Source organism: Zingiber officinale, chromosome 8B (genome assembly GCF_018446385.1).
Source record: "Zingiber officinale cultivar Zhangliang chromosome 8B, Zo_v1.1, whole genome shotgun sequence".
Taxonomy (NCBI): domain Eukaryota; kingdom Viridiplantae; phylum Streptophyta; class Magnoliopsida; order Zingiberales; family Zingiberaceae; genus Zingiber; species Zingiber officinale.
The window spans coordinates 108,613,514-108,640,724 of NC_056001.1; the positions used below are offsets into that span (position 1 = coordinate 108,613,514).

At 39.1% G+C, this 27,211-nt stretch overlaps 3 protein-coding genes and 1 long non-coding RNA gene across 5 annotated transcripts; 2 read left to right on the forward strand and 2 right to left on the reverse strand.

The window, feature by feature from the left end:
* Window positions 1-1,548: 1,548 nt before the first annotated feature.
* On the forward strand, window positions 1,549-7,476 carry LOC122016630 (3-oxoacyl-[acyl-carrier-protein] synthase II, chloroplastic-like). Of its 2 annotated transcripts, XM_042574003.1 has the most exons (13): window positions 1,549-1,957; window positions 2,642-2,835; window positions 2,950-3,153; window positions 3,331-3,441; window positions 3,540-3,635; window positions 3,715-3,760; window positions 3,830-3,909; window positions 4,196-4,264; window positions 4,367-4,451; window positions 4,518-4,672; window positions 4,748-4,828; window positions 6,577-6,636; window positions 7,230-7,476. In XM_042574003.1, exons 1-13 carry the CDS (start codon window positions 1,609-1,611, stop codon window positions 7,344-7,346), a joined length of 1,647 nt encoding a protein of 548 aa, XP_042429937.1. In that variant the 5' UTR covers window positions 1,549-1,608; the 3' UTR covers window positions 7,347-7,476. The 2 variants fall into 2 exon arrangements, with proteins under 2 accessions (XP_042429937.1, XP_042429938.1); XM_042574004.1 differs by lacking the exon at window positions 6,577-6,636.
* LOC122016632 lies at window positions 6,960-7,654 on the reverse strand. Its single transcript, XR_006121145.1, has 2 exons — window positions 7,519-7,654; window positions 6,960-7,335 (listed from the first exon to the last, which is right to left on the reverse strand). It is a non-coding gene; the product is annotated as an uncharacterized LOC122016632 (long non-coding RNA).
* Window positions 7,655-9,760: 2,106 nt separating this feature from the next.
* Window positions 9,761-12,456, forward strand: LOC122016631. The gene has a single exon (XM_042574005.1). The coding sequence runs from the start codon at window positions 10,936-10,938 to the stop codon at window positions 12,112-12,114; it is 1,179 nt and encodes a 392-aa protein (XP_042429939.1). The 5' UTR covers window positions 9,761-10,935; the 3' UTR covers window positions 12,115-12,456.
* Window positions 12,457-15,119: 2,663 nt separating this feature from the next.
* LOC122015902 (protein TIFY 10a-like) lies at window positions 15,120-16,369 on the reverse strand. Its single transcript, XM_042572992.1, has 5 exons — window positions 16,146-16,369; window positions 15,934-16,051; window positions 15,618-15,838; window positions 15,477-15,534; window positions 15,120-15,393 (listed from the first exon to the last, which is right to left on the reverse strand). The coding sequence occupies exons 1-5, from the start codon at window positions 16,276-16,278 to the stop codon at window positions 15,297-15,299; spliced, it is 627 nt and encodes a 208-aa protein (XP_042428926.1). The 5' UTR covers window positions 16,279-16,369; the 3' UTR covers window positions 15,120-15,296.
* Window positions 16,370-27,211: the final 10,842 nt, after the last annotated feature.

Below are 27,211 nucleotides of genomic sequence, written 5' to 3' on the forward strand. Positions count from 1 at the left end.
TCGCTCCCGTCATATAAGAGGGATAGATCCCATCTACATCACTGAGGCATAATTCGTTACATACCCAGTAATCGCCTTTATAGTCCACCCAGTTACGGGTGATGTTTGACGAAGCCAAAGTACTTGACTCCTTATGTAGGGATCCATCGTGACTTCAGGTCCAAGGACTAGTAGTCATATTAATAGTCACATGAGAAAGTATATGACACTCATATAATGATCCATGATACTTTTCATGGCGGGTCATTCAGTATACATTCTCCAATGCATACCCATGTGTCAACTTGATATCTCCATATCCATGACTTGTGAGATCAAATCATCGAGTTGACCTACATGCTAGTCTCGTTGCATTAACATTATCCCTGAATGTTAATACTCGACTAGGAATGATTAAGAGTAATATTCCCTATATCATCTCACTATCGATTCAACCAATCGATTGATATAGGTGAGAACATTCTACTCAAAGACGCTACTATACTTAATTATTTGACACCAATACAAGTAAGTATAATAACCAAAACAAATGTCTTTATTAATATATAAGAATATGATACAATGAGTCTATACAACAATCATCAAATGATTGACTCTAGGGCTCTAACTAACAATTACAATGTGATTGAATTTATATAAAAAAATAAGTGGCGGCAAAAAGATGAATACGTTCACCTCTAGTATCTTCGTCAATGCGCCCCAAGATAAATCATAGACAACTACTAATTTTTGGAATAATGACTTGATAATTTAAAATAAAAAAATTGGGAGTATACATATAGTGCGTTAGAAGAGTATCTGTATTATTTTATAGGGGAATGTATACTTGCCCTATAAATTTGTACGGTCGAATTGAACGTCAAAGTGAAAACTTTCTGATATTTTTTTTGGTTCAAGCTTCAGCCTTTCCCTCCCTCGCTAATAAATTCACGCTCTTCCTCCCACTTTCCTCGCTCCCTCGCACTCCACGTGCGCGCTCTCTCTTTTACCTCCGTGGGAAACGAAAAGGATTGAGGAAGCTGGGGGGCTTCATTTATTCGTTTACTTGAAAGGAGGGGAAATTATTTTTGACTTGGAAGAAAGGTAAAAAGACAAAAAGACCCTTCATTTAAGTATCATTCGATCGAAGATGCTTTCTTTCCTTGACGTTAGGTGGAACCAAACTTGGTTATGGAGTAGCAATAAAAGCTCTTTATTTATTTTTTTTTTTAATTTTCATCCTTGTTGATTATTAATCACTATTCACTACGTGTTGTCTCCACGAGCTGGTACATAATATTTACATTGATATTATTATAATAATAAATCATAGGGTTTTTCATATTTAATTTATCTCCCTTTCCAATGGTAAATTAGTAAAAAACTCTGAAGTGACGACCTCTATTGTAATTAATCATTATGTTTCCTCCTGCAGGTCGGTTAAAGTTTTCCTTTTGTTTTTTCCCTCAGGTAAACATTGTCGATGAATTTCTTTCTCCTCTCCTTTCCCTCGACTTCAGGTAAACGTAGCATAAATTCATGCCCTTGGCCTTCTTAAATAGTGCGCACCGCCCTCCGTTCTCACTCACGCCCCTCAGCCTTCGTCGCTCTGTTTCGAGCACTCGCTCCATGGCGGGAGCGGCCGTCGCCTCGCCCCTCAGCGCGTGGATCGCCGCCGCTGCGTGCCTGTCCTCCTCGTCGTCTCCAGCCACCGCGCGTTCCGACCAGACCCGTCGCGGGGTGCGTCGCGGGGGCGCCGGGCCTAGGAGGAGCCGCTGCTTTCCTGCCGCGGCGATCCCGTCCGGAGGCCTTCGTGGCTCCGGGATCCACTCCCTACTTAGATCCTACCTCGCCTTCGAGCCCTGTCCCGACTTCTACCGGTCCTGCGGCGTCGACGGTCACGGCAATCGGTCGTCGCTATTTGGACTGTGGAAGGCCGATGTCCATCGACGGCGCCCGCGGATGTCCGCCGCCTCCGGTAGGGTGCCGCCCAGAAGGGCCATTGTTTCTTTAACCGCTTCTCCTCTGTTTCTGATTTATTTATTTATTTCATTTTGTTTCTTTTGTTTTAACTGATGAAGGTTGCTTTACCAAGCAATCTCGAGGGCTTTGATTGTGGGATATGCTTTCTTAGTCGTTGTTTTTTAGTCCTCGAGATCAGGGTTTGTCATGGAGTTCGGCGTTGGACATCCTTTTTTTTTTTTTTTGACGTTTTTTTGTTGCTTCTCCTTAACCTGAAAGCGTGATGACAATATTAAAAAATATTCCTAGATAAAAAAATAGCTTCTTTGTTCGTCCAGGAATCACACAAATATTTTTCTGCTGAATGTTATGGCATCTGCATTCTCTTTGTTTGGTTCTCAATCTTGATAGCTAAAATCTTACTGGCCAATGCGATCTTGATTCTTCCCATATACTAGTTAATTTAATTAGTTCTGTGACTTTTGTGAGAGTAAGACATATGCAGACAGTGGGTAAGGCTGTTTGGTTTGATAACATATCTAAGAAACAAAGCTAACTGGTTCAGTGCATAACTGCATTTTGATCAGTCTGGTTGTGTTACTTGGTTCTTTTCATTCCTTATCATGAAGTGGTTATGTGCTATTCTTTGCAAATTTCTTGGCTGGCTGCCTGCTCTACTAATTCAGTGTCTGTGGTTCAGGGAAATTGATAACAGTTGCCTTGGGGTCAGCCAAGGAACTTGTGGGGAATAAGAATCTGAGGCGGGTTGTTGTGACCGGCATGGGTGTGGTTACTCCTCTAGGCCATGATCCGGATATCTTCTACAATAACCTCCTCGAGGGCATCAGTGGCATAAGTGAAATTGAAGCATTTGACTGTTCCAGTTATCCCACGGTAGAACTTCTACTAAGTGTAGTGTTCCCTTTTATTCCTCACTAACTAAACCAATTTCTAATCTATTTAGGCACTACTCTGAGGACTAGCTGCTCATAACATTTTCTTTTGTAGAGAATTGCTGGGGAGATTAAATCGTTTTCTACAGATGGGTGGGTGGCTCCCAAGCTAGTGAAGAGGATGGACAATTTCATGCTTTACTTGCTTACCGCTGCCAAAAAAGCATTGGAAGATGGTGGAGTCACAGAAGAGGTGATGAGCCAGTTTGAGAAAACAAAATGTGGAGTGTTGATTGGGTCTGCCTTGGGTGGAATGAAGGTTTGTTTACTGAGAACATTCCCGAATCATGAAGCACAATTGAAAGTAATTATTGATGAAATTTTGACACTGCATTCAAAGTATTTATTTTTTGAATTTTCCTTGAGCTTACACATTATCAGACTTGGATTGTTCATTTTGAGTGAAGCTTATATAGTTTTAGTTTTAGTTTTGCAGATTTTCAATGATGCACTTGAAGCTTTGAGAGTCTCATACAAAAAGATAAGTCCGTTCTCTGTGCCCTTGGCAACCACAAATATGGGCTCTGCAATGCTTGCAATAGATCTGGTTTGTTCAAACTGTTCTTTCATCATGTTTAATTGTGTATGTTTTTTTTTTTTTTTGTAAACACATTAATTGGATGTACCTCGTTGTCAAATTCATAGGGTTGGATGGGCCCAAACTATTCTATTTCAACTGCATGTGCAACGAGCAATTTCTGTATCTTGAATGCAGCCAACCATATTATACGAGGTGAAGCTGTAAGTCACTCAGTGTTCATAAATTAACCACAAGTGTCAGACTTTCTACAATACATCTCTCCTCTCTCTAATGTTACAGGATGTGATGCTTTGTGGTGGATCTGATGCTGCGATCATACCTATCGGTGTGCATTTTCATTTGATGTCAACAGTTTCTCACAACTATTGTCATCTATTCCATGAACATATTGCAGGATTAGGTGGTTTTGTGGCATGCAAAGCACTTTCGCAGAGGAATAATGACCCCCAAAAAGCATCACGCCCCTGGGACGTTGTAAGTTGAGTCCATATGCTTATATTCAAACTCTAATTTCCTCAAAGAAAGTATCTTACTTGCAATAAAATGCAGTCTGATGAACAATATTAATTGGAAACATTTGCCTGCAAAGCAGAAGAGTATATAAACTGCTTCATTCAAAGCAAAACTTAAAAAAAAAAATCAAGTTAACTCTTTTTTCTTTCAATGGTTAGACACATTTATCAAAATTATTTGGTTTATAAATTGAGTTTATATGTTAGGTGCATGAATTTCATTTATTTTGTTGATTGATAATTATCAGGATCGCGATGGATTTGTGATTGGGGAAGGGGCTGGCGTGCTACTGTTGGAAGAATTAGAGCATGCTAAGGTTAAGAAATATTGATGCTGTATTTCCTGTATGGGACTTCTCATCTTTTTATTTATAATCATCCTTGATTTCTTTGTTTATTTTATATTTTTTTATCTATAGCAAAGAGGTGCAAAAATCTATGCCGAGTTTCTAGGAGGAAGCTTCACCTGTGATGCTTACCATGTGACAGAGCCACATCCTGAAGGTAACACTTGTCACTGCATTTTTTTTTTAATATTCACAAGAACCTAATGGGCATATGATAAATCAGGGAGGGGAATAATTCTTTGCATTGAGAATGCTCTATCAGAATCAGGAGTGTGCAGAGAGGACGTTAACTATGTAAATGCCCATGCAACTTCAACGCCCTTTGGTGATTTAAAAGAATACCAAGTTCTTAGTCATTGTTTTGGAAGTAATCCCGAGGTGTGCAATTGGAGTAAAAAATGCCTATTTTTTTTTTCTGTCCCTTATACTGATCTAACTGAACTTAACTTTTAGCTGAAGGTGAATTCAACAAAATCCATGATTGGTCACCTATTAGGAGCTGCTGGGGCAGTGGAAGCTGTTGCTGTAGTGCAAGTAAGGATCTTCATTTCCTTATTGTCAGCTTTAATTTGTGAATATTACAGACTTCCATATTTTTATGTCGTTAAGTGATGATCACTATACTCTCTGAAGTTGTACTTGATTTTGAAAAGCTGATTAGTCTTCCTTGCTTCCGTTGTTAGATAACTATGATCAACTTGCATTAGAAAGGAACTTGACTGCAATCTTAAAGTTTCATGTGTTAAGGGCATGCATTCTTAACTTCATATAATATTTCATGTAACCATTTTATCTTTTTTGTCCTTTGTAAAACCTAACCACATCCACGAGAAAGGTTGTTTACATACATTATAGCATTATGCAGCTGGCACTTTACATTAGTGATTGGACCAATACAGTAACAGTTAGAACACAAGAAATTGGAGGTTCTGTGCCTATTGTTAATGGAGTTCAACCTCTACTGTTTCCAAGACTGATTCATCATGTTGTAATCTCAACATGTTAAAGGGGTAAACCTTGACACTCGCGGATACTAAACTATACCTTTATACTGTCCTCTCACACACGCATATACAAAAAACCCACAATATTTTGTAATTTTGCAATTTCAATGAACATTTTTATGGAGTTGAACTCCTACTATTTCCGAGAACCAATTCATTATGTGGTAATCTCAACATATTACAGGGGTAAACCTGGATACTCATGGATCTCAAACTATTGCTGATTATCAGTTAATCTGAAAATTCTGAAGGTCAAACTATAGTGATGGTATGTGGCTTGATAGTCACAATTGTGTTCCATGAAATATCAACAGAGCTTACTTAGCAAAATGAAAGAGTGCACAATATCTTGAAAAATGTTGTCAGAATTCAAAAATGGAAGAAATCTTGACCAAAAAAAAATACATTAAGTTTGGAGGAATTATCTTGATACTTATAACTAGAAGGTATTTTTTTTTGCCTATGAGCTAATTGTTTTGGCTGTGTTAAAACTTAGATGTTATTGCTTTTTGTTAATCATTTTAAAACTAAATGTTTTTGAATATTGCAGAATGTATTTGTATGTTTTTTGAATATTTCCCTAAATAAAATACATATGCGCTATGTCTGTGACCCAAACTCATGTCACCTGCATTCATGCATACACTTTTTGAAACCTTAGTCAAACTTGATCAGTGGTTTCAAATTCATTTTATCACACATTATACAAGAGAGATAAGGATCATTCCACATGTGATAATCAAAACATGGTGCCAACTTGATACACTGATGATAATACATATATTTTTCCAATTTGGATATAGCAAAAGTGAAAACTTTCAATTTTTTTTTTCAAAAAAAATAATTATGGGCATATTTACTTCATGTGGGAGGAACATAGTGATGCAAAACTTAAGTCTACAGAATTGTATTGATCGGCTCTTCATTTTGGGGTATTGGTATACAGTTGAGGAACTCCTATGTCCTTTCAATCAGTCAAGAGCCACTATGATCGTTGTTGATTTTTGCATTTTATGTCTTGGATAGTTAAAATTTGCCTGTTATAATTCCCTTTAGTTCAAATAGGAGCCCCTGTTTCCCCTTCAGTTTTGTAATCCAGATTGAAAAAAAAACAAAATTTAGTAACATGAGAACTAATTCAAGAAAGCTACTATCAATAACAGTGATGCCTGGAATTCCATTCTTGCAAGTTAATGCTTCACAGAACTATGGATCCATTTAAGCACTCATTTTTTGGGGCAAATGGATGTCTTTATCTTGGCCATTTCACATGTGCAGGCTATTCGAACAGGTTGGGTCCATCCTAACATTAACCTGGATAATCCAGAGGAAAGTGTGGTATGTTACCATCTATCAATTTGCATTTCTCATCTTACCACTATTAATATGATTAGTTAGAGATGCCAAGTTGGGTATTCTAGGAATCTGTTAATTGTGTTCGGCACAGGTCTGTGTTGGGTATCTTGAAAGGGGTAAAATGAGCTTTAGGTTCGGGATTGAATATCAGTAATCGCGTAACAATATGTTGCCTTTGAAATAGTACCCTCTAAAAGGATTGTTTGTTCCCTAGTAGATACTTTTTATCTTTGCAGCAAACAAAAACTGGTACATTTGATCAACAAAGACCTACATTCAGTACTATGATGGTTTTTGATCTGCCATCTATTCGATACGAAAAGGGAGAATAAGGATCTCACTGTGTCACTGGAATTTTCAAAAACAGATTGCAAGTGAAAAAGGGAAATTACCTGAGAAGTAGATTACCTTTCTGTGAGGTAGTTATGGTAAAAAGCTTTACGGTTAAGCATATTTTAATAGATATCACAAATTAGCAAATCCACCAATCTCCCTAATTATACTGTTAAAAAACAAGAATGAACTTACTCAAGATTCACAGTTTTGGTAATCTTTCTCACTGTGATTTGATACAGGATGTGGATCGGCTAGTCAGTTCAAGGAAGGAGAGGTTGGATGTGAAGGTAGCACTGTCAAACTCCTTCGGTTTTGGCGGCCACAACTCAGCGATCCTACTTGCACCTTACAAATAACAGAAAAATGGTGCTTCAGGACACAGCTCTGGACTGCATATTACCTTTACTACAATATATTTTCTGGTTATTGAATTGTCTATCTGATACATGAATAAGAAGAAAAATAAATGAGCTATTTGTTCTGAGATGCTAATGTTTCTCTTTTGAGAAGGAAGCCTCAAAAACTTACATGAGATTTCTGTTTCTATTGCATCAAGTCTGTAAGCTTTCTCTAGTTAAGCATCCGCCCAAAATGGATCAATGTGGCGGCAGGACTGAACGTAAAGGAGGAAGTTTAAATTGTATTTCCCAGGTGCATCAAGTCTATATGAAATGAGACACACTCGATAAGTTATAACAGAAATTCAAATACAACTAAGGCAAAATAGAACAGAACCATTTAAACAAGCACACATTTTTCTGAACTTGAAGATATAAATGTACATTGATATTTGAAAGATAGAACCACCCTAATATATGTCACAAAAAAACACATCTTAAACAGAAGAGAAATTTAAAATAAAAATAAACAAACAGATAAACATGCCTCTTGATTGTTGCAGTTATTCTCCAAGTCTTTCATCACTTTCCCATAAATTTGACAAACAAAAAAAGTGTGATCAGCGTCAAAACTGTTGGAGGTTGCTGAACAAGCCAAAATTTGCATTTTGTAATCCATGTTCAACTTGTTGAGCTGCATTTATATTTGTTTATCCGCCTGCACCATCATAAATGAAGGGTCTAAGCTATTGTTTCAGTTCAAATAGTTTGAAGACAATAGTATGGAATGACAAAATGATGAGGGGCAAGCATATGAAGTTCTGCACATCCAACAATGCCACAAAATACAAGGCTAATCACAAAAATGAAGATAGCCAAACTTATGAAATGAAGGGTTACAAAATGATGATAGTCAAGCTTACGAATCTTCATACACAAACAAGGCTTATCCTGATAAGGGTTTAAAGCTGACAACGTAAAACCATTTAACTGATACCAAGAATTAGGACATAACATTCACAAGCAAATTAACTGCATAAAATGAAAGCTTGACAACTAATTTCAGTGAAACTTTAACACGTGCAGGAAATTTCAGGAGAAGAATCTGTGCGGCTAATAGCCCTGATAATTAATTTAAGCATATCGAGCAATATCAACCGGAAGCTCATTCATTCACATACAACCTAGTGGAGGATTATATGTACCTTGTTTGTACTTGGACAGAAAAAAAAATTCAAAAATCATCTAAGACAAAAGTGATCAGTGGCAAGATTTTTGGGATAAATATTTTAGTGAAGGCAGAAGAATATTTCACATAGAGCTATGGATAACTTCTCAAGATAGTCAAAATATAAATACATTTTAATTTAATATTTAGCTCACAATATCTTGTTGTTTGGCAGATTGCTTCATGACCTCTCGTCAAGTCAGAGTGTATCATGATTCAAACCGTGCATTCTTTCTCTTGTTTATCAAAAAAGGATTTCAGAACCCCTCATAATAATCATCTAGAAGCCATTTTTCTGTAAAAAAACAACCTAACAGCCTTAGTTCTGCAGGAAATCTGAGGTGTGACAAGATGTAGCAGGTGTTTGGATTATGTACTTTCTCTTGCAAAATTGAACCACAAATTCCAAATTTGATCATTTTGGTTCCATTCTATTTTCTTAATCTATTTACCATGTGAACTAAGTCCACTAGTCACATCTAACTAATTGTTTATGGTTTTGTCCAATAAATGATTGAACTTTTTTCTTTTGTTTGTATATTGCTCTGAAAATTTTCAGAATTCAATCTTCTTCAATTGGAACTTGAACGACATTCGATGTCTGGGGGCTATCAATTCATCTTGTAAGGTGAAATTCTTGATTGTATTATCATCTGGCATGTAATGTTGTGTACAACTGAATCATCTGTTCGCTATCATGGGTTTCTTCTAATTAGCACCAATGGATGTAAAGATTACTAGATAAGGCTCAAGAAACTGTCTAACATGCTAAAATACTTTACACTCAGTTCCCTCAAGTGGTTTCAGATCCTGTGATGTGAGCAAGAAATTTTAGCTGAGATCGTAAGTGATAATCTATAGGACATGCCTTCTTTTGCAAATGCCTCAGCCACAGAATGATCAAATGGTCCCTCTGCCCAGTGTCTCCTAGTTTCCAGAAAACACTAGAATCTAACAAGTAAATCATACTTCTTAATATTACAATGTGTTGGTGGTGGTGGTAAAAGGAAATTGGGTTACGAGTACATGGTCCAACTTTCATCACAACAATTATCCCATGCATGTACAGAGGGGACCATCCTACATTGGGGTATATAATTAAGAAAGGACTGTGACCTCATGAATCATAGAGCATAGCCACACATACACACATACACCCCATAAATGAGATACTCAGATGGACTATATCTAGGTCACAAGAAACCAACTCTGAGCTTCTGTTCTTTGGTGGTGCCGAGTTGATGAGCTGGTTCTGGTTGGGCTAAGTTATATTAAGGTACTTTGACCATGAATCATCCAAACCTCTACCTTCACTTTCTCCTGTTCAGTGTTGCCACATGTCACCTTCAATCTGAAGGAAGCACATGGAACGGATGCATCAGACCACATCAGCAGTAAATATGGGACCACCCAGGCACATGAAAGGGAGATAATTTAAGAGCATAATATTGTTGCCTTAAATGCCTAACAATGACAACCAGACATTTGTTGATGTCCAAATGATTTGGTATTTCAATGAGACTTGGCAGACAACTAATGACCAAGGACCACATTCTGCCTCACTTTTTAGCATCTAGTGTATCTTAAGATTTTGTTTAGAAAGTTAATCTCATCATATCAGCTAGCATTTCAATAGAAGTTATGCATAATGTGGCACTATAGATTTTCAATAAAGCACTCCTCGTAATTATTCTGTGAGATTATTCATATAGAAATTTACTGCAGAAATCTCATGCCAAAGAGAAAACAACAAAGATTACAAGAAAAAAATTCTTGCTTTATGTTCTATTGAAGTTCACAAGGACAGAGAAACTAAAATATATTACACTATACAGTAACAGAATCAAATATTTTAAAACTTATTGGACAGGCATACTCATGTCACTTGTTGTTAATCAGGTTTACATCATAGCATTATCCCAGCCGAGTCAGAAATTTCAAGTAATTAAAATTTTCTAATGACAGACTTCCATTATTCTGTATCCGAGTACAGTGAAACATAAATCATAGAGAATCTAAAGAAACAGTAATGATTGTAATTATGAATGTGATTTCCAAGTTGTAAGGATCTTTTGATTCTAATTTTATCAGCTACAAAAAGCATTTAAAATATTTACTGGAAAAGAAATAACCCCCCAAAATTTGTTACATCATATCCACTGAGTGAATACACATCTCTGTATCTATGTATCTATCTCGGTGCATTAGAGAGTTGATAGGTTCTGCCCTACGAAACCAGACGAAATCCATCATGGTTCTTTAAATTCACCTACCATTTCACATCCTCCTTTGAAACCTGAAAATCCATCGCTATCCAAGTTCATCTACCATTTCATATTCCTTGGTATAACTTGGTCAAGGAATATTGGAGAGTGAGGGATGGCAAGGAACTCCCATACAAAGAATATCACCAAGAAGATGGAGGTGGAGGCGCACACGTTAAATACATGTCAACTCTCAAGTGTCTACATCAATCATGTTGCCAAGCAGCTGGGCTCTTCAAGACCTGAAGATCTCATGGAATCAAAATCTAGAGGCAAGGCAAGTTTTAGTGAAATTTCCCAAGATCACTCCAAGAATAGGAGATACTTCAGTGGATCTCAACAAGAATCACACCCAACATCAGTAAATTCTCCAATACCAAAGAAGCAAGTGCGAAGGCGACTCCATGCAAGTAAGCCTTATCAAGAAAGATTACTTAACATGGCAGAGGCTAGGCGAGAGATTGTAACCGCCCTTAAACTTCATAGAGCTACCATGAAGCATGCAACTGAGGTGCAAAAATTCCAGCAGCAACAGCAAAATCCAACACCTTCTCCAACTCTAGAGCTATCTCCAGCAGTGTTAGAAGAGATACAGAAGGAGTTGAATGAGAATAGGATCAACTTTAAAACTCATTTATTCAATTACACCTTTCCTACCTACCTTCAGAATACCGAATTGTTACCCTGTAAATTCCATGCTTTCCCTTGGATTTATCCACCTATTACCACAATACCTGTCCACGATAAACTCAACAACCCTTTCTTTAATCATCCATTAGGCTTAGATTTAAACCTTCAATGTTTCAACAATAAAAGCAATCCCTTCAGCGACAATCTTTGCTGGGAATCCACAATCCAGCCATCATCACAGCCAACTTCATCTTCATCAAACTCTCCTAATAGTAGCATACCAAATTTCCAGACCTCCTGCCTCTCAAAGAGTTCCTGCCAGGCCTCTTGTGATGCACTTGACCGTGCATCAGGGGCATTCCATCCAAGGATGGATCCTGATGAAATTGCAGAGATCCATTTGATCGGGGAGCAGCATGACATGGAGTGGAATGACAAGATGAACATGATGACATCAGCATGGTGGAGTAAACTCCTAAGAAACATGGATGGCAGCTTTTGTGAGAGTGCAGGAGGAGAGGAAATGGATTCACATGACGAGGTTTTCAACATGCTATCTTGTTTGAGTAATGGAGATGCTAGGAAGTCTTGCCTCTCTGAGCAACATATGTGGAACTACTACAACGAAGATAACTACCTTCCTGATGCCACATTTCCATGGTAACATGGAATTTGAATTTAGAGGACAAAATTCATAAACATTTTAGTATTATTTTCATACTGTTATATGGACCCTTCCCTTTTAAAATTGTCTAGATTTCTATGAATTCTAAGATCTTGCTAATATATGTAGAGACTGAAGTCTATGAAGCCATGCTTCAGTTAACAAACCAAAGCTTCAGCTAACCAAGATAATATGACCTAGAATGATGGGAATTTGAAGATATCATGCCTTGTAGACTGTCAATTATTATTAGAAATTTAGGAAGAATTTGATAGTCAATCATTGTTACCGTGCTACATAGAACAAACAATTAGGAATAGTCTTTAACTCTTTCTTTTCGTGCATTTTTTATATTGGAAAAATGAAAGTTCAGATGTAGAATGGATGCTATAATTTCTGTATAGAAAGGATCAATCGTCACAGACTTAGTACACATCCAATACCATTCCCAAATCCAAATGAAAATGGTCAAGCATTAGGTTAGGCCAGGACAATTGGCACGAAAATTTATCTAAGCTGTGAACATGAATCCTCACCCAATATGAGCTCAATAAAAGGATAAGATTCATATAGCCGATCTAAAATAGTTGGGGTAATCACATATTGATGATGATGAGTCCCAGACTTGAATTGGTTTATCCTGTTGAAACCCTTGGAACTAATAAAATAACAAAAATTAACTAACTACATATGTAGCCTTATTTTATTCTCTTGATTTCTTTGAAATAATTAAGAATCATAATACAGTTTGAATGAGGATGTATAGTGTATCCTCATCGAAACAAGGAGAGAAATTATTTTATCCTTGGTTTGTACGGACATTACTTCAATTCTCATTACAACTTTTCTCCAGTTACAAGTGAATGGAAGTGCAGAAGCATAAAATATGAAACCTGAGGATCATATTTTCCTTCAAAATTTATGGTTTACCTTCCTATAAATACTTCCTAATCTAGCATGTCCTCTGCTATTGATATGTAAAAGATACTATATAAAGCATAATATAGAAAATTCCATAAGTTCTCATCACAATCCTAGCCATCATAAAGACCTGAAGCAAAGGCCACTGAATTGACAATAATATGCATTTACTTCTTCAAAGACCACTTCTTTTCTTGCCTAAGGCATCTTCAACCATGAATGCCAAACAACAACGGTCCATACCTTATTCTCTCATGAGAAGGCATGAATATGAACATTCTGATTCTGCAGGAGAGTTCAGAAGAGCAATAGCAGGAAAGGAGAAAAGGTGTGGAAATCGGAGGCACTTTCCCAATCAAAGGAAATAACATACCTAATCCATTTAACATAATAACACGCGTTATAAGACAATGATTCAAGGTCAAAGAGCTATTTGTTGTTCGAAAAAATGTCTCAAATCTACTAACAAAGTAAAACTATCAGTCACACTGTGACCGCATCCGCAATTTAAACGCTAAAGATTGTTACTTTTAGGACATCAAAAGTTTCCAGAAACAATGCCAAAGATTCTGCACTTACTATGCAATATTTTCTGTAAATAAACATGACCGTATACTTTAAAAGCATCGAATCGCAAATAAAAATTGAGATAGCAAACCAGCGGTGGCTTGGGCTTTACTTGTTGAGAGAGCTGTTCCCACCAAACCTCCATCCGCATTCCTGACTGGTGGAGCAGACAAATAGGAAGAAGCCGCCCCACTAATCCCAAAAAAATCGTCGCTTGCATCCCTCACTGCCAAACCTTATCTCTTGCTAGATCAGAGAAACAGGATCATTGAATAGACTGGTACCTACTACTGAACATTGCATCTCGAACAAATTGAATGAAGCATGTGAATGGCCTCTCTCTGTTCGTAAACTCCGCGTCGACTCGCCATTGATGATCTAGGTCAGCCATTAGGAGGCTATTTGCGTGCGGCCGTGCGGGTCACGATTTAGAGGGGAAATTTCCAATTCGCCCATGCTATTTTTTTTTAATTTTCAAAATACCCTTGCAGATTCACAGTACAAGTTGCAGCTGATATTAATAGATAGGGGTGAAAATATAAAATTCGAAAACTTTTAAAGTGTTCGATAATTTTAAAAATCCATAATATATTTTATGGAAGTAAATACTAAAATTTAATAGACAAATTGGAATTTCCTCTCTATAAAATTTAAAACTATTAAATTATTAATCACCGACACCATCAATTCATCTAGTCAAATAATAGCATGATTAGTTATTTTAAAAGCATGGAAAATAAAATTTTCTTTATATATTTCATCAAATCGCAGGTGAGACCTGCTATATTATATGGAGCTGAATGTTAGGTTATGACTCGAACACATGAGCATAAGATGAGAGTTGCAGAGATGAGGATGTTAAGATGGATGTGTGGACATACGAAGATGGACAAAATAAGGAATGAGAGCATTAAAGAGAAAGTCGGAGTTGCATCTATTGAGGACAAACTCCGAGAGACACGTTTAAGATGGTACGGACATGTACTTAGACAACCAATAAATGCTCCAGTTAGGCGATGTGAAACCATGATAAACATGCATATCAAACGAGGAAGAGGACGACCAAAAAGACTTGATTAGCAATAATAAAACAAGATAAAATTTATTTAAATATAGATGATAATATAATAGGAGATAGAATTCAATGACATAAAAGGATTCATACAGCCGACCCCACTTAGTGAGAAAAAACTTGATTGTTATTGTTGTATATTTCATCAAACCATGTGAAATTATAGATTTGACTACGACCCGTAAAATAGAAAGTTTATTTTTCAGAAGAAAATAATAATAATAAAACAATCAAAATTATTCATCCATAAAAGCATTCCAATCCATGAGAGTCTAAGTCAGACTCATGGTGCGACTCCAAGTCCAACAAGAACAGGTCGAAGTCAAAATTAAAAATGATTGTTTGACTTTGATGAAGATGATAGTTGGTATCAATTTGACTAAGACTTCTTTTAGAAACATGCTTTACTTTAATGGCAATATGTTGTCATATAGAAACCAGATCCTCTCTGAAAAACTGATACATTGATATTTCTGAAATTTCTGTAGTAAGAGCAATGACAATATGTTGTCACCTCAAATTTTATTTCCTCTTTACAAGAAAAAAAATATCTAGAAAATAAGAAAGAACTGAAACTTGTGGGCATGCTCAAGAAGGGGATCATCTGAACTCGAGTCAAGAACTAAGGAGTCAAGCCAAGCCATGATCTGTTCTTCTCTTGCTTGAATGGAGTCGCCATTCCTGAAGTCTTAACTTGATAAGGTGCTCTTGCATTGATCCTGCAGTTAATTTTTCAGAAGGTGAATTAACCTCTCAGCAAAATCGCCTCTCGTCATCAAGGTAAGCAGTAAGGATTACCTACCGATCTTTTCGCTTCTCGAGGAATCGCTGAAGCGAAGCCTTTCGAGCAATAGGAAGATCTGCAAGAACAACAATCGTTTGAGTTTTGACTCTAGTTTGAGTCTCAACAAGCGTCTGGATTAACAGAGAGGCTTTCTTTTACCAGAGAGACTTGTTTGGGCTGTCAACCAAGAATTAGCAACCATGGACTCCAATGTTGGGTTTTGATCTTCCGAGGAAGAGGATTCTTGACCTAAGTTTTGGTTTCTCTTGTTTCCCTCGCTGGCTAGCTTCAGTAGATCGTTGGCTTTCTCGGGAGGGAAGTTGTCAAACACCATGAGCTTCCCTTTGTAGAAGATTGTGAGTTGGGGATTCCCTCTTTCTCTGATGCACAAGAAAGAAACCAATAAAATGATCAGCGACACACCAAATCGAACAGTGCCGATTGATTCATGGGAGAATGGATGAAAGATTGAAACCTGGCCTGCTCTGGCCCAGTGTGGAACAGCTCCATTGCCTCCCCATCGTCGTCTCCGGATATCTCCGCTCCCGGAAGCAGACGCATGGTGGTCGGCGGCCGGAACGCCTCCAAGTTGCCTGAAAAATAGGATCGAAACGAATCAATGAAACAGGAACTTGCAATAAAAACGCGAATTTGGCGCCGAGCGCAAGACGCAAAGCAAGTTCTCACCTTGATCATGGCCTTGAGGTCGGGTATCGAATCCGAGCCCCAAATTGGTGACGCTTCTCTTCTCCTTGATGCACTGGCTGAGGAGGTTGCAGGCGACGGCGAAGTTGGTCTTCCCCTGCTTCCGCGCCGCCATCTGCGCAAAACCCTCTTCTCTCCGGCGAATAGCTCGACGCAAAAGGTCCCGTTTACAATTCGCTTCGTTGCGTCGTCGCTCGTCTTCGTTGTCTGGATTTATAGTTCGGCGATTCGGTGCGTTGTCGGGAATTCAATTATCACGCGTGCCGAATCCATAACGTATGGAGGAAGCAACAGGGGCGCGAGGTGGATGTCTGGAAAAGGAAATTGGATAGTGGCCGCGGGTAAACAAAACGTGGAACACGTGGTTGGCATGTTGATTACAGCTGTTTTTTTTGGTGCATGTGATTATTGAATAATTAAACATGACAAATAATCTGAATTAAATTTAATTGCAGCATTATTTCATTTTTTTTTTCCCCTTCTTTTCGAGCATGAGGTGGACGTAAATAAGAGCTACATGCGATCTTTGACCGTCGAGGTAGTTAAAAGATGATTATATATTCACCGGTTTTTTACCATTTATCAATAAGTTATATAAAAGAATATAAATTATAAAATTAATTTATAATAGATGATCATTGAATAATTAGGAGGTGAGAAGAATTTTTTTAAAGATATTTATTTGTTAAAAATTGATTCTTATTTTATTATAATAAATTTATCATCTTCTAATTAATTGGGCATACTGTGAGAACAAATTCCCTGATTATGTCAATATAAATTTGACATTATGTATACTTAACTTAGTCGATATAGAGTTTCACACATGGATAATCATTGACTAAATCAACGTAGATCCCAACCCTTGATTGTACTCGGATTTTGAGTTGGATGAAGTCAGAACAATCTCAGAATAGGTCGGATTAATGTGGAAAATTCGGAACTAATTAGAATGACCTTGCCAAGTTGAGTGAAGTTGGAGCCAAGTCAATAGAAGGTTTAGCTAGAATTTTTAACTAGGGGAGGCAAATTTAATAAATTAAAAAAAACTAATACAACACAAATATTTAGCCATTGTTTCTAAGTTGAAACAATGGTTGGTCAATGCCCAGAACTTATTTATGACTGAAAGTTGCTGAATTATTTATGATTTCGTTTCTTCATAATATTTAATATTCAACATATGAGACCTTCATTCCTATCTAAATAATTATCTTAACTAATAACCTAATAAAATAAAATTTATACTTTACAGTTCTCATTCAATTAATGAAACATAAAAAAAAATAACTTACTCTTATTGTTGCGGTTGGACAAAAGGGAAAAAAAAATGCTTGTAAAGTATTGATTACTGGAAAAAATAAAAGGAAAATTGTTGCTTTTGAGAAAAACATAAAAGAGAAGATGGAGAGGAAGAAGTAAAAAAATATAGAGTTTTATCTTCTTTATTAGCAAACTTGACTAGTTTCGGTGACCTCGACAACAACACAAATAGAGCAAAATAACACAAAACAAGGTTATTTTTACGGTGCCAACAAAATCTTAGAAAACATGAGAAGAGGAATGGTACGGGATGTTACAAGCGGACCTAGAAGTGACGTGGAAGTCAAAGTTAAGTGAGGTGACAGCTAGAGTGTCACCTTCATCAGGGCTTAGCTCCTCACTCGACGTTAAGACCTTTGGTATAAGGACGACCGCCCTAAGAGTCGGCCGTGCCTGAAGGATCCAATACTCTACTTGTGAGAAACTATGAAAGTATGACCCGCACAACATAACTCTGTTATATATCTGGTTGTCCCAAAGGCTGGCTAAGAGTACCTAAGCTTAGTCTTCACTCTCAGTATATGGCCGAATATACGGTCAAGCATCCCTAAAGCCGAGCAGGGTTAATATGTTAGATCGAGAACTTAGGATGCATTTGGTTTGTGCATTTTCCATTTTTATTTTCTGAAAAACAAGTATTTCTGAAAAATGGTATTTGGTTTACATTTTCCATGTCTGTTTTCTAAAAAAAATAGATAGCATTTTTTTAAAAAATAGAGAATGTCTAAAAGTCATTTTATATTTTCTAAAAAACGAACATTTTTCAAAAAATGAAAATGAAAAACATGAAAACCAAACACACCCTTATCTTTTTCGTTTTACAACTAAGAGTATGCAGCGGAAAAGAAGTAGACAGAAATGAAAAAGACATGAACACAAGGATTTTTATTTGGTTTGGAGCCTTCGACGACTCTTACTCCAAGACCTAGGTCCCACGGACATATCGATGGATAATCCACTAAATACCTCTTTCAGAACCGCCGGAAGAGGGGATCAAGTACAAAAGAGTCAAAGAAGTGTAACACACTACACTTTCCGTTTGTAGAAATTAAGTACAGTAATTAATTCATTACCAAACACTGTTTGTAGTTGGTCGGCTTCAACTCAGTGTTTGGGCGGCTTCTCGGCCGTAATCAGGCATAGTAGAGTTGCAGCAGCAAGCAGGAGTAGTCAGAAAGTTGTTCAGATGCGTAGAAGCTCGTATAGAAGTTGATTGAAGCCTTGGGCGAAACATCCTTTTATTGAGCATGGAAGGTGTCTTCCATAGCTTTGAACGCGCCTCCAATGTGAGGAATCTGATCCCGAACTACCTGCTCTTTATCTATGATGAAGTCTGAATTTTATCCTTTGAAAAGCGCCTTTAGTGCCATGGAAGGCGTTTGGCATGAACAATACGAAGGCATCTTTTATACCATGGAAGGCGCCTCGAGAATTGTTCACCCGAGACCTTTTGTGCTTCTTTTGCCCTGCAATAAATGTTAGTTCAATAACATGTAAGATAATGTTAGCATAATAATAATAATAAGTAGTAATTAGATTATGTCTCCCCGAGACCAGGATCTAGTCAGGGTCTCAATTTAGGTTTTCAAAATGGACCTAAGTTGGACCGATGCGTACTATCCTTTTAAAAGGGACGTGTCCTCACTTAGTTACTCTCCTCCAGTAACTTTCCTCTACTTACTAGGTGTAGAGTTACTTCCGGAATCACACATCCGAACTTCGAGAATTAAACATCCTGATCCACTGAAATTGCATATATGGTCTTCTTCAATCAGGAATCATACATTCTGACCTACCAGAATCGTACATCCGATCTTCAACTAATCAGGAATCGAACATCTTGACTGAGTTTAGTCAACCCTACACATTTGATAATAAGGTTAGACTATGACAACACCTAACTTAACTCACTTGTCATTCATCAAAATCTGAGTTAGATCGTTAGTATAAATTGCACTAACATAATAGATCTATCTCTCTATTCAGTGCCAAGGCATACAAATTAAACCCGAATGCTTTGAAGTCGATTGAGCACATGGGGTTCAGTTCTCCACTTCTATAACATTACTTTCAGCTTATAGATGTCATCCTACAATACAGTACAACCTTCAATATAAATCAGACCGTCACAAGGTCAGTCGTACCTATGAGTCCGAGCGCCTTGTTATCCAATAATTAGTCTTTTATCACATGATCCGTTGGTTCTAGAGCTGATCGTACCTGCGAGAGTTGGCTCTTCATTACTTATCAGATCTTTAGCATGAGTCTACGAGCATATTGCCGATCAGACTTATGGTTGGTCGAGCTTATGTGATTCAACTCCCCCTTTAAATATAGAATGCCCCTATTTATAAGTTTGATTGGGTTTATGAGATGTTGTTCCTGTTTCATATATGAATGCTTAGGGAAAAATACATAATGTTATTCCCATTACAAAGCCGGTCGGACATAGAGATGGTCAGGATATCCCATTCGTCCAAGTATCCGACCGGGCTATATTCCAGGAGAACGCTCAAGGTAAAATGTATAAGGTAATTCTCATTACAAAGTTGGTTGGACATAGAGACAGTTGGAATACCCCGTTCGTCCAAGTATCTAGTCGAGCTATGTTTCAGGGGACAATATTGTCATGGAATCACAATAGATTGTCAAAATAACAGCTATCCATCAAAAAATATTCTTCAGTTATAGCATATGAACTCAATGGAACCTTCTTACAAAGGTGACTATACAATTTCTATTATTATTATGGAGGTTACACAAGACTATTCATATAACAAAAGATTCCTCCGAGAATAACTGCATAAATTTTAGACTGTACATCTTTCATTATTTGACATCTTCTGACACTGAATATTCCTTGTCACCTCATTATTGCAAAGTTATGAAAGGAGATATAAAAGGGGGGGATTCTCTTCGCTTATGACATATGCTTTACAGATTATTGTGCAACGTTACTCCTTAGTACACTCACTCAATCTTACTGTAGTTCTTCTCCACTTTTCGCTTAGTCTTCTACTGACTTAAATGTCTAAGGGTCTATGCTAGAGACTTCTTCCCTGATTTTTACCCTAACATTCTGTTGGTTCTTTGGAGTATGTGCATAAAGGAGTTGAAAGGAGAGCTAGGTGTCATCGTCTCTCCCTAGCGAAGTCTTCTCCGGGTTAACAGAAGTGCCACTTTTCCCAGCGTGTCATCTCTATAATTTTTAAATAAGATTAAATTTGGCACCGTCTGTAGGAACTTTTGCCAGATTCTGAAACGTAGAGATAGAAGAAGCTGGATGATTCACCGTCGTCATCCTATCTCAAGAGGATTTCGAGTTACTAGTAGCCGCTCGAGCACAGAAGTTAATGCAACAACAGCAAGCAGCTGCCACCAGTATGTTGCCGCATGATCTCGCCATGTACAGGATGGGTCCTCACACTGAAAGAGGGACTCTAGTGGAAGATCTGACTGGGTTTCAGCCAGTTCCTCCACCAGCGGCTAGCTTCGTGCAACTACCTATCCAACCAATCATGATGCCACCTGTGCCACCGTCCCCGATAGCACATCACTGGGCACTATTTCACACTCCTTTGGAGGAGATGGGCCGAGAAGAAAGGCTTTTTCTAAACAAGTATCGTCTTCAAGGGATGCGCTCATGCAGGATTTGCGCAAGGGGAAAGCCCCGAGGTTCAGTAGTTCTCCCAAGTAGATAAGCATGTTATTCTCCCATGAAACATTAGAAGACGAGCTACCAAAATATTATCGACCTTTGATGATAAGGGAATATGGAGGGTCAACTGATTCGGAAGACCACCTCCGTAAGTTCAAAAACGCCACCCTCCTTCATCAGTACACGGATAATGTGAAGTGCCGAGTATTTCTCACCACACTCTCTATCTTAGTACAGAGATGGTTCAAATGATTGTCGGTTGAATCCATATGATGTGTTAAGGATTTTTACAAGGTTTTTCTATACCATTTTGCCAGCAGCTACTGTTACCACAAAACCACCCTGAGTCTCTTTTCACTCAAGTAGAGGCGCAAGGAGACACTCAGGGCCTACATCAAAAAGTTCAACCGAGTGGCCATGAATATTCTCTCGGGCACCCCTGAGATTTTGATGAGTGTCTTTTCTCAAGGGCTCATAGATAACGAGTTTTTTCGCTCCTTGATTAGGAAGCCCCTAAGAGATTTCGATCATCTACTTGGCCGGACGACCAAGTATATTACTATAGATGAAGCTCAATCCACTTTGAAGAAGAAGGAGGTCACCACACCCACTCCATCACCTATTGTGGAGCATCGAGCTCCTCCCCTCCCAACCCCCCCCCCCCTTTCCTCATAAAGGACCCCAAGTGGATCCTTAGTTGCATCACCAAAAGTCGTGCCCTCAAGCTGTACAGCACGTGGAGGTCGAGCGGAAAAGATTCCTTGAGTCTCCTAGATGGGTTCCACCAAAATTCTATATATATCATCAATTAGGGACACACAACACTTATAATTGTTATCATTACAATAGGGAGGTGCGTCAGACGATCAACCAAGCGTTCTGCCATCAGTCACCATCTCCCAACCATCATCATTATCGGAGGTCGAACAGACCGCCCCGAAGATATCAAGGTGCCGAGCGGCGCCAAAAAACATCCCAGCAGTAAGACAACCAGGCCCAAGCTGTTAGACCCTGTGGTTGTTTTGATGTGATCAACCAAGTTGGTTATGTCATGCTTTGTGTTTGATCCCTATGTCTGAGTGTGCAGGAGCTTAGGAGTGCAGGAAGTCGAGCAGAAGACGCAGCTGGCGAGAAGGACGGCACGGGAAGGGAGCCGAAGGGCTCGGTGCGTCAGAAGGACGAGAGAGCTGCGGAAGAATACACCGGTGGGCGAGAAGAACGTGTTGGTTGCTACTCGGAAAACCTAGAGGTTCCACTGTACAACAATTTTGTACAAAGGTCTGAACCTTTTCCTAGCTACCATGTGTTCTTTTAAATTAAATTTTGGATCGCCTACGGAACTTAACACGTTTGATCCAAAACTTAATCTATTTGTTCTTTTAGGTTTTGACTTGGATCTCCTGCGGAACTTAACACGTTCGACCCAAGTCACCTTAAGTTATTAATTCCATTAAATATTAATTTCCATAATTGGTTCCCAGTACTGACGTGGCGAGGCACATGACCTTCTTGGATATGGGAGCAACCACCACCGACTAGACAAAACCTTTTATAGAAAGCTAATATTTAATTTCCTAAAATAACTTTAGGTTAACCGAAAAGAACAATCAAATCACAAGGAAAAGAAAAAATAAAAGAACACAACATCGAAAAACATATTCGAAATTCTAGAATCGTAAGCCTCTTGTTTTTGGTATTATTTCCATAAATAACTAGTATGATGCGAAAAGAAAAATTACTAGTTATACCTTGTAGAAAAACCTCTTGATCTTCTACCGTATTCCTCTTCTAACCTCGGACGTTGTGTGGGCAACGATCTTCCGAGATGAGAAACCACCAACTGTTGGTGCAACCTTAGGTCAAGGTTGACCTGGTTGACTCGACTCGAGTTGTATTTTGATGTTTGACGAAAACAGAAGAGTTGTACTTTGATGGAAGATTGTTAGTGCAACCTTAGGTCAAGGTTGACCTGGTTGACCCGAGGTGAGTTGACCTGACTCGGAAAAGTCCAAGCAGGGAGCTTGGCATGGGAAAAGTCCAAGCAGGGAGCTTGGCATGGGAAAAGTCCAAGCAGGGAGCTTGGCATGGGAAAAGTCCAAGCAGGGAGTTTGGCATGGTGAAAAGTCCAAGCAGGGAGCTTGGCACGGGAAACGGGAAAAGTCCAAGTATGGAGACTTGGCACGGAGAAGTCCAAGTATGGAAACTTGGCATGGGAAGTCGGAGAGGGCTCGGTAGCTCGTTCTCCGGACTAAGGTCAGAGAGGGCTCGGGAGCTCGTTCTCTGGACCGGATGGAAGTCGGAGAGGGCTCGGTAGCTCGTTCTCCGAACTGTGGTCAGAGAGGGCTCGGTAGCTCGTTCTCTGGACCGGATGTGGAAAGTCCTGGTTAGTGAAGCCAGGCAGACGGGAAAGTCCTGGTGAGTGAAGCCAGGCAGTTGGAAAGTCCTGGTGAGTGAAGCCGGGCAGTTGGAAAGTCCTGGTAAGTGAAGCCAGGCAGACGGAAAGTCCTGGTGAGTGAAGCCGGGCAGTTGGAAAGTCCTGGTGAGTGAAGCCGGGCAGATTGGAAATCCTGGTGAGTGAAGCCAGGTGAAAACCCCAGTGAGTGAAGCTAGGTGAAAGTCCTGGTGAGTGAAGCCGGGCAAGGGAAAATCCAGATGGATCAAGGGAGATCGGACATCTGGTGTTGAAAAGGTCAAGTAGGTCAAGGGAGTGACCGGATACTTGACACGAAGAGAAAAATCTAAGTGGGTCAAAGGGATTGACCGGACACTTGGTGGGGAGTCTTAGCAGGTCAAGGGAGTGACCGGATGCTAAGCATGATGTACCAACAGGTCAAGGTTGACCGGATGTTGGTTTGGAAGGCTTGAGACTTGGTTTGGGCGAAAACCAAGCTCTGGATCGATCAGTGGATCGATCCAGGGATACACTGGGTATCTGGATCGGTCTGGTGACCGATCAGTAACCACACAGTGAGCTTCTGTGTGTTATCTGATCGGACTGAAAATCGATCAGTGATCGATTAGTAGCATACAGTGAAGTTCCTGATCGGTCTGCAGACCGATCAGGAGACGATCAGAAGGAGACGATCAGAAGGAGGGAAAGGCCCTGATCGGTCATGGGACCGATCAGGGAAGGACCTGATCGGTCACCATGACCGATCAGGACCCTTGTGGACCGATCAGGATGAAGCCTGATCGGTCCACATCCTAGCCGTTGCGTAGCAACGGCTAGTTTCTGTTGTGTCTTCTTCGCAGGTTATAAAAGGGGTTGAGTTGCTTCTTCTTCTTCTTCACTGCTGTGATTTGAGCTTTGCTGAGCTCGCTTCTGCTTGAAGCTTCGTGTGAGCTTCATCGGCTGGGTTCCTGCTGTTGTAGGCGTCGTTTGAAGCTGCTGCTTCATCCAGTCGACAAGAAGGCAAGCTAGGGTTATTACATTTTTGTATTGTACTTAGTTTCTTGCTGTATTCTTGTACTCCTGTTTATCTTGCTGTTGCAAGACATTGTGGCGAGGTTTCTCCACCCAGAAGGAGTGATTATTAGCCGGGTTTCCGGGGACTCATCCACCGACGGATTGATAGGCTTCGTCCACCTTACGGGCACGCCGAGGAGTAGGAGTTTCATCTCCGAACCTCGTTACACCGACGCGTATTGAGGTTTGATTTCTTGTCTTCGTTTCTTGTTTTTATTTCTGCTGCGCTAACCCTAGTTTGTAGAAAGAAACGCGAAGATTTGGGGTCGGCTATTCACACCCCCCCTCTCTAGCCGCGACCATCGATCCTAACAAGTGGTATCAGAGCGAGGTCGCTCTTCGTTGGATCAACACCCGGGGGAGCACGAGCTAGAGAATGGATCTATTTGGAGAAGATGTCACGATTCCACCTTTCTACGATCGCGATGACTTCGCGTTTTGGAAGGTAAGAATGAAATATTTTCTTATGACTAATCTTGAGAATTGGAGTTGTGTCCAATTAGGTTTCAAGCCTCCGACGGACAAGAAAGGAGAAACCCTAGAGAAGAAGGAGTGGACCAAGGAACAAGTCCACCAATCCCTAGTCAACGATGAGGTATTGAAGATTTTTGAATTTTCTTTACCTAATGATGTTTTGTGTAGGATAGGAGGATACAACAATGCCAAGGAGTTGTGGAACAACTTGGCTAAGTTTCATGAGGGGAACTCCACTTCAAGCCATGAAAAGGAGTCAAGTGAGCCAAAGAGTTCACATCATGGAGGGATGAATTTAGAAGTTGAGGGCCACTCAACATCTAAAGAAGAAGAAGAGGAGAATTCTTCTTCAAGTTCGGAGCAAGAAGAAGAAGCTTCTACCTCCGGAAGGGATGAAGGAGAGAGCGTTCATCCCACCTCAACCCTAGGTAACTCAAGCAATTCAAGTTCTAGTAAATTGCATATATTATGCTTTGAGTGTAGGGAATTTGGACATTACAAGAGTAAATGTCCAAAGAGGGTTAGAAGGACTCCACCGACGCCAAAGATCAAGGAAGCCGGAGTCCCAATACGCAAGAGCAAGGAGCACGTGGTGTGCTTCCAATGCAAGCGAAAGGGACATTATCGGAGCCAATGTCCGAGGGGGAGGCAACCTCACAAGGACAAGAAACCAAGCACATGGATAGGGGGAGCTAAGGCAAACCCTAAGGTAACCTTTAAGGCTCATTATTGCAATACTAGTAAGATGCATGCTAGTAGTTTGATTGCAATTGCTAATAATGATAGGCATGATAACAATAGAAATCGATACACATGCTTAGGTGCCAAACATGTGAGCCTAGATAAGGATAACACTAGGAAAGCCAACCCTAGGATCAACTCATCTAAGGTTAAGGATAATCTAGGTAGAAATCCCAAAACAACTAGACACATGCCTAGGGATACCTCAAAGAAAAATGAAAAATTAAAAATTGAGGTATTAGAGAAGGAGAATCAAGTCTTGAGGTCAAGACTTGATACTTTGGAAAAGGCTCTTAAGAACTTGGAGAAGTCATCTCTAGGGTCTAGAGGTCAAAAACCCAAGTCCAAGGACAAGAAAGGTTTGGGTCACAAACCTAAGTCCCAAGTGGTCAAGCCCACTTATCATAATGTTCCATTCGATTATGGAACAAAATCTAGGGCTAGGAAGACCATCACCAAGGTCACAAGGGGAGTCACCCCTAGAGTTGATCTTGATGAGTCCCAAATGACCAAGGCTTCAAAGCCTAGGAGGGTTATTAGGAGGGTTGCTAGGGAAGTCATCCCTAGTGAATACTTAGTGAACCCAATGAGCTCCAATAGGTATTGGGTTCCTAGGAGCGTGATTTCATCAAGCTAGATGAGTTAGGGTGTGCCAACCTTACTTGACTAGGTAGTTAACCTAATCATGGAAAAATGTGGCACTTTAGGATTTTTCAAGGTATAATCAAGCCTTGAAAATAAAATTAAGAATTATTCCTAAGGTGATTAGAATGTGCCAATCAAATTTGAGGAGTTGTCTAGAGTCAATCTAATTGGCACATAGTGATCTAAACATCTTTGGTATATGATTTGAGGTCTATCACACTTAGGAATATAGAATTTATGGTAAAATGATCAAAATTATCAAAAATGGCAACTAAGGCTAGAATTAGGTATTTTCTATGCCTTTATATGCTATTTGCCATATATTGTTTGTCATATGTCATGTCATGACATCATATTTAATTTATAATCATTTGAAATGTCATAATAATGCTTAGGTTATTTATATGTCATGCTTTATTTAAGTTTCATATTTTATGTCATGACATCATGACATTGGCACATGTTATTATGTATGATATCATTATATGCCATGTCATCATCTCTTCTCTTGCATTTATAATCAATGAAATTGATTTAAGGATAAAAACACAATTTGAGATGGAGATCAAATTGATGTTTAGAAAATGCATGAGACCTTAGAATAAGATAACCTAAACTCATATCTCACATCAAAATTGACTTGAATGTGTTTGATACACCTTAGATGTGTATGAGATATTAGGATGATGAGTTAGGATCAAGGTGCATGGTTCTTGTACCTAGATGAGCCTAATTCGAAAT